This window comes from Phalacrocorax carbo, chromosome 3, assembly GCF_963921805.1.
Source record: "Phalacrocorax carbo chromosome 3, bPhaCar2.1, whole genome shotgun sequence".
NCBI classification, from domain to species: domain Eukaryota; kingdom Metazoa; phylum Chordata; class Aves; order Suliformes; family Phalacrocoracidae; genus Phalacrocorax; species Phalacrocorax carbo.
Genome location: NC_087515.1, coordinates 10,629,987 through 10,644,542, shown reverse-complemented (window position 1 = coordinate 10,644,542; position 14,556 = coordinate 10,629,987). Strand labels below are relative to the sequence as shown.

The window sequence follows — 14,556 nt, the reverse complement described above, 5'->3', positions numbered from 1 at the left end:
CCTACAGTTTCCTATTCATCTACTCAAATCAAAATGCAAAGTCTTGCAATCCGTCCTTAGAATAGGGCAAGCTGAGTAATCATACAGCTGCTTGCTCAGTGGTGGCTGAGAACAAGAACTTGCACAGGGAGAATATAAGCTTGCTTCCACAGCTGTGAAGTTCAATCATTTTTAGCAGGCTGCAAACTACTAATGAATTCAGTTTGTTAGCAAGGGCACTTTTTTTATTATTTAAAGTTTTCATATTTCCCCACATGATCACAGTCTGTCTCAGAGTCAAAGAAGGGGTGAGGTAGAAAATAATTTATGTTATCATCTCTTTTTATTAAATATGGCAGATGTTACAAAATAAGGAATTTTATAAACAAGATGATACTAGTTTACTGTACCAATGGAATGTTTAATCAGATTCATTGTATACCACACACATTTTAAAAATCTCAGACAAGTACACAAATTCAAAGAAATGAATAATAGGTTGGGCTGCCAAAGTCTGCCATTAATCAGCCTGAATTTGTGTCAAAATTGTACACCATAAAAATGAGAAAAAAAATTGGAGAAGACATAGATTAAGAAATAAGGCCAAAGAACACACTCAAACTTAAATTTCCCTGGCTTTCACTTAGGGACAGGAGATCTGTTCTACAAAAACGAAAAATTACATATTACTTCAAATTATCATTAAAAAACTTGCTATTGAATAACATATGAGACGTGTATAGAGTGTCTAAAATAATGTTTTTAACATACTGGCTTTTGTTTATTTCACTACTGTAGGGGAATAGACAGGGATCGGCGACCAGAAGATCACAGGATGTGACGGAAAGATAGACTCCTCCCCATAGGAGTGGCAGGAACAGGAAGCGCAAGAGCTATATAAGCGTGTGACACAGCTAAATAAACGGACATTTTGTATCCATCTTATTGATGTCTGTGCATCACTGTCCCCAGGGTGGGTAGAGCCCTGTGTCCCGGAGATATGCGGCCCAAGATAAGTTCTCCCATAGAAGCGTACAGCAACACACTACATAAGTATTTTAGTATTTAGAGATCCATATTTGCTGATGTTTCTCATTTAAAAACATACCATAAGCATCTTTCACAGGCTTTTTTATAACATAGCTTCTCTCTTACCAAAAATATGTACTATTTAAATAAAGCATGTCTTCTGAAAAGTTCACCTTATTTAAAGTTATCAGATTAAAAAGATCAGCTTGCAAGGAAGTATACCTGCTGTATCAGAGTGTGCAGTGGAGACCCTGTGTTGTGCCGTATATGAGGAGAAGACTCCCCTCTCCAGTAGTGGAGAACTGTCCCTCTCCATAATGACATTACAGGGAGCAAAGTGTTGCTTGTGTTAGAATTAGGGCCTCCGAGTCTTCTGCACTCTTGCTGCAGCTGGAATCGGTAAGGTCCAAGGGCGAGGGAAAGGCAGGGAAACTGCTGTATCCTAGATGTCAGAAATACAACGGAATTAGGACTGCATGAAATCAAACCCCATTAAACATCCTGGATGAAATGTTAATGCTAAAACATCCACTGCCTTAAAAAGAGGTCAAGAATTCATCCATCAGTCTAAGCAGAAAAAGAAGCAGTAGACAAGGATCAGAGTTTGTAGTATAAAGCATGTTCTCACCACCACTCAAGTAAAATGTTAAAAATCTACAGATTATCTTTTAATTTGCTGAAAAAATTCCATTGGACTGCAAAACTAAATTTGCTGTTTTCAGGCAAACACACAAGTAATCCTAACTAGTGTGACAGAAGTAGAAGAAAAAAGGCTGCTCTATGGTTATTCTAGGATGAGAGAGATTGCTGCTTGTAAGGCTGTCTTTTGCTTCTTGTCAATCACGTTTTGTTTAAGTTTGGTAACTGAACTCGGTTCCAGCAAAACAAAACAAAAAAGGCAGTCAAATGCTTATTTCTGCAGTAATATCTGGGAAATGTAGGAAGACATTCTCAGGCAACATTAACACTAATCAAAACAGAAAACATCCAAACATTTACCCTGAAGTTGACAGAAAAAAAAAAAATCAGAGTAAGTGGCTTACTAGCCTACTATACAAATAAACAGGTAAAACAGTTACATGGCTTTGAGGGCGAGCGCATGATGCTTTGCATCACAGGAGTTACCAGAGAGGTTAAAAAACTGTGAAAGAAAGCTACTGCTATTTATTTCTACTATGTTTAGAGAAACAGGACTTTGTATACATATTTCATAAGCAAAAGCACACCATTAGAAGTATTCCTGACTAGCATTATAGATGTTTTCCTCCTAAATAAAGCAAGCCAAATACTGGCAAGCTCCATGGATGATAGGAGCAGAATACAAGTGACTGGTTTTGCCTAAAAACTATTAGTTTTATTCAGGAAATCCACAGAACTTTTTCAGTAGTGCCACAACCATCAGACTTTTTCTTTTTTCTAGTGCTACCAAGCCAAAGGTGACCACATCTCCAGAAGGGCTTCCTAGACTGACAATCATCAGGGTTCCTGTCTGGTCTTACTATGTTAAAATCCGTGCTTTTATGTTTCACTATTCTGGTTTTTTTTGATCTGTCTAGCACACTTCAAGAGCATGCACTCTCCTTCCACACATGGCACCTTCACTTCAATTATTTTTAATTGCATTTATTTGAGCACATGCATTTTAGTTGCAACTTCACTCCGACACAGCCTTCTTCAGAGACATTAGCGTGTGCAGGCAGACATGCTTATGTTCTAAGGTTTAAAAATCATTACTTTAATGAGCAGGGTAAACACACATATACAAACAAAAGAATAAAGTCTTTGCATCATTTTCCTCCCTTCTTTTGAGCATTCTTTGGAATCCTGCAACAGCATCCAAAATATTTTTATTTCTACAGTTGACTCCTTTCAAGAAATATGTACTCCTTTCTGGGCCCAGAAATCAAAATCCCCCTGCTTTCTACACTAGATAGGAGGTTCTTTAGACCTGTCCTCCCAAGCCCATCTCTTCAGAGGAAGGAAACACTGGTTTTGTTGTAATCTATTGCTCATGAGCTGCCTCTGCAATTCTGTCTTGAAACATTGATTTACCTTGGGCAATGGCTGGATGTGTTTTTGTTCAGTGCTACGTCTGAATCCACATGTCAATATCCTTCATTTTTAGACCTGTATTAAGTACAAAAGCTCTTTTCACCTTCTATGGATATCAGTTTGACACATACTTATATATATACACACAATACCCAACATTATCCAAAATCCATAAATTCCAAACTGTCAGGTTTTTCATTTATTCAAACAGGTCATTATTATCTTTGTTAAAAAAAAATGTTACTGTTACTCATTTCAAAAAATATTTACATAGAAAAAAACCCCTACCTATCTGTGAAGCTGCCGTCACATACCACATGAAACAATTAGAATGATCAGAAGCAGGCAAATACCGCTCTTTATCCTCAAACACCTAGAAGACAGAAACATGTTTTGCTTTGATGCACTGTCTTCCTAGTGCCTAGGAACATAAACCTAGGTTTATGTTTTACTTGTATCAATATATACATCTATGTAATGCTTTATTACTCACAGAAAAAGCTTTGATTTATGAATAGTCCAGCTGAATTCAGTGAGACTATGAACACATAAGCATGCTTGGAAACTCAAGGTCCTAAAGCCTTGGTCAATAATCACATATGTAGATTAGGGCTCATCACAGCACTTGCTACCTCTTGTTCAACCAGTAGCTGAAAACGTGAACAGCTGAAGCTATTCTGGAATGGCTCAAGAGATACTGGTGGGCAATTGAGATATTAAAGGCAACAAGAGAGCTTGAACACACGGGTAGGATTTAGGATTATTTAGATAAAAAGGATGAGCTGAAACAAAAATGGGAGAGAACTAAGGTTTTGCATTGGGAAAGGGTTGTAGGAAAAGGAAAGAGAACACAAACAAATAGGCAACAATTAGTTCTGATGTTAATGAAATAAGTTGCAGCAATCCCATCTGGTAAGAGAAAATATGAAATTAAGAGAGGTTTCTTACATGAAATGTGTTTGGGTTTTTTATAAGCTTGTATATTAGACCCTTTCTGAACAGAATGCACTGCACTTAGGCAGTTTACATAGGTTTCTGTGCCACCTTAAATGGAGGTGTAAATGGAAACATAGACCCAATACTATTCAATTCTTTGTAACAGTCTTTATCTAATGAACAGGGATTCAACGTGATATTGCAAACTTCCTTAATCCCTTTAAAAGATACTATAGTTCCTTCTGTTCAGTGATCACAATAAGGATTTGATCACAATAAGGATTCAGCATGAGCTTCTTCAGATCCAAACCCAATTATAATTCAGATCCCAAAACACCGCTTACATATTTATAAAATACTGCAAAAAATCTAATTAGTCAAATCCCAAGATTTTTTGTGGTAAACATGGTGAAAATCTGTGACAACACCCACATAATCTGTGCTGTTCCAGTGTAAGAGGCAGAAAATACTATCATCACAAACCCATTTAAGAATCAAGACTTCTGATGAACTTAATAAGAAAACAAGTAATGTCTGCACAATGGTTTCTTATCTCCCATTTAATGTAAGATTAAAATCTGTTAACGTTGTCCCATGCTTTTTTTAAGCTTTAATCATACTGCAGAATTTGGTATAAACACACTCAATGGCCATTGTAAAAACCACGGTGAGAAAGCTGAGGTTTTTTTGCAGATATATATGATAAGCAGCTCCCTTTTGCCCCCTGAGAAGGTATGGGATGCGGATAGGTCTGCAGAGCAAGCAGAGTAACTGGATGTTAAAGCGATGAGCATAAAATATTTCATAGTTCAATAAAATAAAAGAAGCTCCCAGAAATATCAGAATTCAGTGATTCATCGTGCAAGCAAACACATCACCTCTACACTAGTTAAATTCTGTTCTTACTTGGAAGTTTTCCTTCGCAATCTTCAGAGATAAAGATGGGTTATTTTGTAAATAGCATATTCAGTTCTGGAGCTCCATTTCATAACAGACTATAGATGCTATGAGAGACATGTGCATCCAAACCATCACCAAGAACACAATGATCAGACTACAACTAATTTTCTCACAATTTATTTTCACAGCTTACCTCAGTCTCTACTTTTGGCTTTACTCTGTAAGTCCCAGCGAATGGAGAGTTCAGTGTTGGTTTTGGTGAACTAAAATTGTTTTAAAAATAAACACCACACATAACACAAATGTTTAACACCAGTGAACATGAGATATGTGCATCTGAAAATCTGTTTAGATTATATCTTGAAAATTCAGGGTCCTCTTCATAAGTTTGTGCAAGAGAAAAACCCCACATTTCTATTAGACAGAGAATGCAGTTCAGCACTCCAGTGACAGACAACCTACATCTCTAAAACTGAATTATTATAGTTTTAGGGCATCTTTTATAAGCACATTAGACAAAAAAAAAAAAAAAAAAAAAAAAAGAAAGAAAGAAAACAGAATGTGAGGGAAACTTGAGCCCAGAAGCATGTAAAATATTCATTAAGCTTTCGACTTGAGTTTTTCTTACACGTATGTGACACAACCTAGCTACTGTACAGTGTCAGTGACACTTTGGGGAACTACAAGATGACTGCCTCTCAACAGCTATATAAACAAGCCCCTTAATGACAGACAACTGGCAGGGCACATTTCCCAGCCCCTGCGCTCTCTAAGAATGCGGTATGGGTCATTCTAGAGGCCTGCACATCCTGGCTGCCTGCCTTTAAGGTCACGCTTCACCCCATTCCCCAGTTTAGTCTCATCCTTTCTTGTCCCAAAACATCAGATATGATTAGTAGCAAAATAAATTAAGGATTTACCAGGACTCGGGCATTATGGGTTACAGTTAACACAGACAAAAATCTTTAACCTACATTTAACAGTGAAATACATTCATGGTTGATGCAGTAGCTCTCACCCACAGCCCCTGTGGCACTTTCAAGAGATGGTGAACTCAGGGTGCTGTTTTCAAACAGTTAAAGCTGATGTAACAGTAGCTGGGGCTACTGTGCTGACACTTTTGCAGTGACCCAGACAAGAGAACTATTCTAACAAAAAAACAGACCTAGGAAAAAGGAAAAGCTTTCAGCCAATTCAATAACTTCTTGGTCAAATATTGTGTGATATTTGGCATCTTGTTTTAACGAATAAAAACATGAAAAAGGATTTATACATTAGGGGTTTTTTTGTTTCCCTTATATAGTTCTTCATTCTCCCTGACTCAGGCATATTCTGAGAAATTTATAAATCTATAAAGTCCTGCAAAAAAATAATCACCCAATATCTGTCACAAATGCATTGTTAAACTTTTAATGGCTGATGCTGTCAAAGGCTAAGACAGAGACAGAACACAGTGTCTTTGTACAAATATTGTAACACTCAGGAACAAGGAACTTATTTACACCTGCCTTGGAGGGTAAGCTACTGCTCAAATCACAAGAAGCAATGAACACTGTAATAGAAGCTAACTTGTATCATATATGTCCATTTTCACATTTAACATTTTGTAGGTAGATATTTAAATTACAGTATTATACATACAGAAAACTTCATTTCTGCTCTGCAAAGACAGCAATTCATTTGCTATTCTTTCAGAGAAGAACAGAACATGCAGATCTGAAGAATTCAACATTTTTTTACTCTTTCTTTTAATATTATTATATAAAATAGTTGTCTTTGCAACTCATAACTTACAATTCTCATTTCTAGGCAAAGAATGTAGCTTTACAACTTTTCAAAGACTGCTTTATTTTCCTGTGTATCTCCAAGTCTTGTCAGCTGCTACCCTATATACACTTGCATGTAAAAAACGCACTACTGTAATCTGCCAGTGAAATTTCATAAGTAGCCTGTATCATCTTAACTGCTCTCCCACTGAATTAAAAAACTTGCTATTGTGGTGATGTTTATGATTTTTTCAGTTCTTGTCTTTTGTCTTCTGCAATACAAATATCATGAAATTCCCACTCAATAACTGAAGCTCCTTCATATTCTAGATATGTCTAACCAATGAGTTGAAAACACTTGCTAGTGTGCGCAAGCGTATCAAGTGTGATGTTCTTAATCTCATTTTTATCATGATAAAAAGATTAATGTAACAAAAATAATTAAGGGAAATTTTAACAGGAAAAGCTAATTTAAAAACAGTAACAGCATCAAGCAGGAATCAAGTACATTAGCATACTGTTCAAATAAAATTATGTATGTCCTAACTGTATGATGGTTTCTCTTCCTCCTAAGGTAAGATGACAGCATTCTGGAGAGTTTGAAGCCAGCCACAGATGCCAATCTTGTCTGGCACAGTGATTCTTAGACTTTTTTTGACTATGGCACTATCAATACCCAATATTTTTTGTGAGCCACTGTACATCCTACCATCAAATTAAAACAGGAAAATGCTCTAAAGATGCTGTAAATACTCATGAATTAAAATTAACTTAGCTTTTGCTGAATGTTTTAATGAGATTAATGTGACATACGTCAACATTTTACTGTTTAACATAGTTCTGTAGGGCACCTGTAGATTAGCTAACCATGGCCCACAGATCACTCTTCTGCAACCACTGTTCTAGTGTAGATAAGACCTTGGTGTAAAATAGCTGAGTATCACTGTCACAGGCAGAATGAATTTTAACAGAAAACTTGTACCATGGACCACATGCCCTGACATTTTCATTGCCAAAGGCTGTTTCTTCAATCTATACATTTCCTGAAACTCAGAAATTGCTTACAGTAGGGAAAACAGCATCAGAAAAGTATTAACATCGTTCAGTAGTCCTTCAACACAATTAAGAAGTATTACTAAGGAGAAAGAAACAGCACTCTATGACCCATCGGCCATGCTGAGCATTAGCTAATAGTCCAGCTGGACACCTTGGTTGTTACAGTGTTTTCCCTTCATTTGTGCTCACCCTTGATTTGCTGAACTATTGAAGTTCTTACCCAAATTATCCTCTAAACTATTTTGTGTGTCAATTTTTTAAAAATACATAATCAGAATATGTGGGATACTTAATCAGAATAATTGAAAACATAGAGATGTATTAATTCCACATACCTCTTCAACACATCTGAATGAAATGCAGATCTCACACTGCTTCTGTTCAGTGTTTATCTATTAAAAATTCCTGTCTCAGTCTTTTGCAATTTATTGGGAAGCAGGAAATGCAGTCATATAAAAAGTCATATCAAATGTATCCAAATTAGGGTGACATTTGTGATAAATGTAACTGCCTCAGTTCTTCATACCCAGTCAATAATATTGAACAATTCAGAAGACAATATAACCTAAACTTTATCAGTGTACACATCTACCACGGGTTCAGTTTTACAAAGTCAGTCCCACATACCAGCTTGCTAGTGCCAGAAAAGGCAGTCACATTCCTTCATCCTTGAACATAATTATGTCAATAAAGAATATTCAATATCTTTTACAGTATTGGAATGAAAGCCTCCATTTAGTTTGCAAAAAATTGAGGGAATGACAGACCCATAATACCATATATTAAATAATACCATATACTAAATAAAATTTCTAAACCTTGCAGTACCAATCAGTATTGATTAGCTTGATCTTTATTAAATACTTGATCTTTATTAAATACTTACAGGTTTTCTGGAAGATTTCATAGGTTTTTTTCACTGGTTCTATACCTACCAAGAAAACATACCAAAACAAATCTCAAAACTCTTCTACAGCAAATAAAAATAGCAAAACAATGGATTTGTGTGCCTGAGACCTCTTTGGAAAGTGGCATTACACTAATACCACGACAGGCTCACAGTTATTTTGAGATTTGAGGGAATATTTGTGTTGGCAATGGTGAGGTGTTAATATGATTCAGCCATACTGGAAACTCACATCCTGAAACATTAATCCAGACCATTGTTTGGGGAGTCACAAGATGATCTACAGCCTCAGAAGTGAATGCAATGAAACAAAGTTTACCATTGTGTCAGCAAGACTGGAGAAATTGAATTCAGCAGCTCCTTGTGGCTTTTAGTCACTTCCCACAAGCTCTGTGCAGTGATACAGAAATCACAGCTATGTTTTTTTTAGCACAAGCAGACAAAAATATTAATACTATGGACTATATGGAATGTTCAAGGAAGAATTTGGTCTTTGAAGTATATACACACAACTGCCTCCTATAATTTGCAATTACTCAACATCTTTGTACTGAACTGACTACTTTGTCATTGCACTTCTTTGCACCAACATTCAGGATTTAGATATTTTCAGTTGTTTTTTAAAAAAGAGTTCTCTATCAACATCATATTTAGTTGTCTGTTATGTATCTCCCTAGCTCTACAACACAGTAAAACTTTTCTCCTCAAATTCTTGGTTAGAGTAAACCTGAAGGAGCAAAGAAGCAACTAAAATCAACAACCTTGCCCAACAGCTGCAGATTGTGACTGCTCAGTGACTCAGGTTTCTGAATAGCTGCCTTAGTAATAATTACATCATTCAAATTTATGTCTTTTTAATAGCTACTTTACAAAAAAAAAAAAAAAAATCTTCCCCCAGGGGTGTTGATTCTGTGGAGCAGGAAAGAATGAAAACTACCAGAGACACCCGTTCCCCTTCTAAACCCTCAAGTGTGCATGATTAAGGCATTTCCCTGCGATCGTTTTTTTCCTTTGTTTTTTTTTCCTCATGAATAAGCTTGGGGCCACGTTCTGGTGTCTCTGGAGAAAATGGCCTCTTACATTTAGCCTCTGGTTCTACAAACACTAATTTACATTCTTACCATTAAGTCAGCAAAACCAGCCACACTGGCAAAGCTGTGATATACTGCAAACAGGCGTTCGCAGGTTTGGCATCTGTGACTGAGTCACTGGTACACCTCGCCCACAGCGGATGGAGCCTGAGGGGAGAGGGGAGCCACTCCGGCGCCGGGACCCCCAGGCTGGCCAGGGGCCAGAGGCACCCCCTCCGGGTCGGGGGCTGTGCGGGGACACCTGTAGCACGCCAGGCCGCGGCTCCCGCGTCCCAGAGAGCCAGCGCTGGGGCCACGGACACAGGATCGGCGGCCACCAAGCCCCAGGCCGCAGCTCCAGTCCCTTTTGAGCCGAGGCCTGACCCGACGCACAAAGTCCTCCCCCACCCGGCTCCCCTTGGCGCCCCTGGCCCCCTCCTTCCACCTACGCAAGGCACAGCCGCCGCCCAGCCGCAGGAGGGCCGGCAGTCCCCGGTGGAGCGCCATAGCCGCCCCGCTGCAGTCGCCCCCTAGCCGTTCCCGCAGACCTATGGCCCCGCGGGGGCGCCCGGGGCAAGCGGCCGGGACCCGTCCCGCCACAGGTGCGGACCCCGAGGACTACCCGCCCCAGCATGCACCGCGCCCGTCTCCGCGCCGCTCCCGGCGCGGGGCAGGCCGCGCAGCGCGCTGGGTAATGTAGTCCAGGCGGCGTGGCGCGGGGGAGCGCGCCAAGGGCCAGGGAGGAAAAAAGGCACCAGGAGCGGCGGTAACTCCCGGTTTTCCACTGGGGAGCGGGCCGGTGGTCGGCTCCGCCTGAGGCAGGGGTCTGCCTGGCGGGGAGCGGCGGGGGAGGCCGCGCTGGCCGGGCCGGTAGGCGGCGGCACCTGGACGCGGCAGCGGCAGCACCGCCCGCCCGGCTGGGAGGAGGAGGAGGCGGGAGGAAGCGGGGCCGCCGCGCGCTGCCGCATGTGCCTGGAGCGGAGCCGGAGCGGGCAGCGCGAGCTATGGCGGAGCATGGCGCCCCGGCGCCCGCCATCCCCAACGGCGAGTGCGCCGCCCGCCTCCCCGGCAACAAGGTGACCGTCGTGCTGGGGGCCCAGTGGGGCGACGAGGGCAAGGGCAAGGTGGTGGACCTGCTGGCACAGGACGCCGACATCGTCTGCAGGTGCCAGGTGAGGAGGCAGCCGGGGCGCGGGGGAGGCCGCGGGTGTCACCTTGAGGCGGGCGGCTCTGCCGCCGGCCCCCCGCCCCGCCGCCTGGCCGGCCCCGCTTGTCCTCGCCCCTCTCCACCCCCGAGCGCCCGGCTCAGCGCAGGGCCCGGCGGTGGCGCCCGGTGAGGCGGCGGGAGCCCCGCCGCGCAGGGCGGGCTGTGGGGCAGCGGAGCCTTCCCCGGCGGGGCAGCAGCCCCTGGCGAGGTCCCGGCGGCCGGGCTCCGCAGCCCTCCCGCTCCTCCTTTGTCCCCGTCCCGACGCCGGGGGCGGGGAGGAGGAGGAATGCGCCGGGGGTCGCGGCCTCCCACCGAGGCCCGCCGCCGCCGCCCTCTTTGTCTGGGGGGCGGCGGGAAGGGGCCGCGCTCGGCGGCTCCCGCGGCATCGGTGCCGGGAGCGGGGCGAGGAGCCCTCCCCAGCGGCGGCGTGGCCTCGGCCGCACCGGCCGGAGCCCGCCCGCCTTCCCCGCCCGGAGCGGGGGCGAAACTGGCGTTTGGTCGCGAGCGGTCCCCGCCGACTTAGCGGGCTTCGGACAAACACCGGCTCTGCAAAGACTCGCCTGCCAGTGCTTCAAGATCATTGTTGTGTCAGTGAGGTCCCGGTTTAACGTGTTCTATTTATTTTCTTCTTTTCTTTTGCCGTATGGAAGCTTTATTCCTGCAAAAGAGCAAAAAAAGTGAGTCTAGCCTGCAAGCACCGTACTCTTAAGTGCCTACGTTAAAGCAAAAGAAATCTAAGGAAATGTTTTTCTGAACGTTTCTACGGTAGTAATTCTGTAGAGCACAACAAAATGAACTAAAGCTTTGTATGTTTTTTTTTTTTCTTGAAGTTAAGAGATACAGTATCTTAAAATGCCTACAGCAAGGGCGGACGTCGTGTAAGTGTCGTTATCTGTATGCTTTTGTTGGATGCACAAATTAAATTTGCTCTTAAATGTATTTTGGTAGAGCATACAGTTTCCCAAAGAGTACAAACAGTGAAACGATGTGTTATCTAGTGAGACCTGCACGTGAAACTGGTGTTTTCAAAGCCAAGTCAGTTGCAAAGCAGACAAATGAAAAACTTCAACTCCAGACACTTTAATTTTAAAGTAGAGAAACATTCTTAAATAGCTGTTTCACAACTGAATTATTTTTTGTCATGCATCTTGGGTGTTTGGTTTTTTACCTAAATAATAAAATCTGATGTGGTGCTGTGGCATGGTTGCCTGACTTCATGGGTTGTAGAACACAGTGACTCAGTTTGTCCTTTACAACTTTGCCCTTGAAACTTGAAGGGCATCTAGGTGAGCCTGTATGTTTAATGCTAAGAAGTTTTGGTGCGGAGAGAGAGGCAGACAGTGAATTTATGCGTGCACGTATTTTCATGTATTTGTTACTTCTTTCAGATCAGCTGGGTAAAGGATCAAGAAAAGGGAAAAACTATGATGCTCTCTCAGGTTTGGATTTCAAGGCCCCTTCTGCCATTTCTAATAGCTTGTTGCTCTTGCTGAAGGAAGGAGTTTTTCTTCCTCTTTCCTGTTGATGGCTGTGCTGTCTGGGTCTCCTCCCACACGCTGACTCTGGCACTCAGACACTTCTGTAAGGTGATTTAACCAACCAAAATGGCAGGAAACTATTTTTCTTTGGGTTTACTTTCTGTTGCTTCAATAAATAAAACTGAATTTAATTGATGAAAAGAGTATCTCAGGACAGGGTAAGCACAAAGAACAATTTCTCAGAACAAAAGGGGAAAACAGGAATATTCTCATTCAGTAGTACTGAGCTATTAAATAATCTGGCTATGTATGCCAGTATATTTTTGATGTTTCAGTTACTGCTGGTAAATTAGAGTATGACCCTTGTGCATTTTGTAGTGATACAAGTCCAGGAAGGAAGATTGTAACACACTTAGTCTGCCCCTTCCTAATGCCAGCTTTCTGCAGTTGGAGCTTCTGATTCTTATTTCACCATTATGCTTGTACTCGTTCTAGGATGGTTCTTTTTCTTCATCATGCCACAGAGTTGCTAGAATGCCTGTGGATGAGATCAAATATTGCTGGCATGTTCTTGTGAAAAATTTATTAGTACAACTGTTTTCTTGGAGGACTTGGGAAGTTGTAGCAGGTCTAAGATGTCTTGGAAACTTGCTTTATGTTTGTAGTGAAACAGTCCAGTTTGGCTTCCCTATCACTGTCCCTGATTCTGTGCAGATGCAGAGCGTAAAAATGGTCCTTTCCCAGAGGCGAGAACTGACTATCGCTTACTTTTACAATGCCTGTAAAGGCATTGCAAGAAGCTGTACTCTGAAATCTGTGGCCATACCTTCTTGTCTCCTAGGTAGCAGGTGTGCTAATGACTTCAGCCACTTGTTTGACTAGCTGACTGTGGCATCTGGAATGAGGTGCTTGCTTAGGTACAATTAGCTGAGCAAATGTGTCGGGAAAGAAGTTGTATTATGGCTCTACTTCTTCTGAATACCACCCTCCAAAGTATTTTATCTTAGGTTTAGAGGTTTTTTGAAAGGAGTCTTGTGTCCAGAGCAAGAGAATGGTGTATTTTTTTCAGGAGACAGAATCACTTTTATCAGAAGTAGTGTTATGGTTTCAAAAACAACTGTTTGAAGAGACTAAACTTAAATTAAAGTACATCCAGGTGCTGCATATATGTAGTTGCTAATGCAACTGCACTGGCAGCTATGATAGTTTTGTGAGGACAATGCTAGTACAGAGGGTTTGGATGCAGTTAATACAAACATATCTGCATGACAGGCAAAGTATGTACTTGCTCTCTCACTGTTATATTTGAATTGGTATTCATTTACCTCTAGGAGGTATCTGGTAAAATGATACTTTTGATAAAACAAATCCATTGGTGAGACTTTTGCACTTAAACCTACATCTGGTCTTCAGTGGCTTACAGAGCAAAGTCTGTTTACCTGCTATCACATAAATCATTGTCCAGACAGTAAAACAGAGCAAGAATTGGTTTGAGATTCAGGAGTAGCTGCCAGATAAACTGTGCTTTTGTGTTTCTTGATTGCCATAGTTTCGTCTTAGTAAGCAGACAGCCTTGCTGCCATCAAACCTGGCAATCTTTAAAAGTATACATTCTGTTTTTGTCAATTCCGCAGGTAATGGAAAGTTAAAGAAAAATTTCTTGCTCTGGTTAAGGGACTTCCTACCATTGCAGAATGTAACCAAATTAGGGAATCTAGTTACCAGAGTTTCGTTTGTTAGTGGATGTGGGAATGGCAAATTAATGCAAGCAAATTATTTTAGGTAATAATTTTATCAAAACAAATACTGTACCAAAATACCCTTGTATCTCTTATGTTACCACCCCCTCCACCCAATCTACCAGTGTATGCAGTACAGCAAAGAAATGTAATGTCTGCACTGCATGATGCTGTTGTCGTTTACTTATTTCATCAGCAAATTTTTGGTTACTTCCTGTTCTTTCTATCAGAGGTAGCTGGTTTATTCAGAGGCTATAATTCACACAGGTGAATAAGATTTCTAAGTCTTCAAATTATTTTCAAGCTATGCTCTCTATGCTAAAGTATCTTGTTTTCTTTCTTCTTCAGTTCTATTGTACATCTTGTAACTACTTCAAAACAGAATTTCAGCTTCTTACCAAATCTTCTCAGCTGATTTCAGCATGGTTTGTCTGTGA

The 14,556-nt window shown here is 41.4% G+C and overlaps 1 protein-coding gene and 1 long non-coding RNA gene across 2 annotated transcripts in view; one reads left to right on the top strand and one right to left on the bottom strand.

Moving 5' to 3' along the window:
• Positions 1–1,022: 1,022 nt before the first annotated feature.
• Positions 1,023–10,400, bottom strand: LOC135312443 (uncharacterized). Its single transcript, XR_010371965.1, has 5 exons — positions 10,145–10,400; positions 8,605–8,649; positions 5,090–5,159; positions 3,061–3,135; positions 1,023–1,450 (listed from the first exon to the last, which is right to left on the bottom strand). It is a non-coding gene; the product is annotated as an uncharacterized LOC135312443 (long non-coding RNA).
• A 157-nt stretch (positions 10,401–10,557) lies between these two features.
• Positions 10,558–14,556, top strand: part of ADSS2 (adenylosuccinate synthase 2) — a 37,592-nt gene continuing 33,593 nt past the window's right edge. Inside the window, exon 1 of the mRNA XM_064445811.1 lies at positions 10,558–10,867. Coding sequence (XP_064301881.1) covers positions 10,700–10,867 — 168 coding nt within the window. The 5' untranslated portion in view covers positions 10,558–10,699. The remainder of the gene's footprint in view (positions 10,868–14,556) is intronic.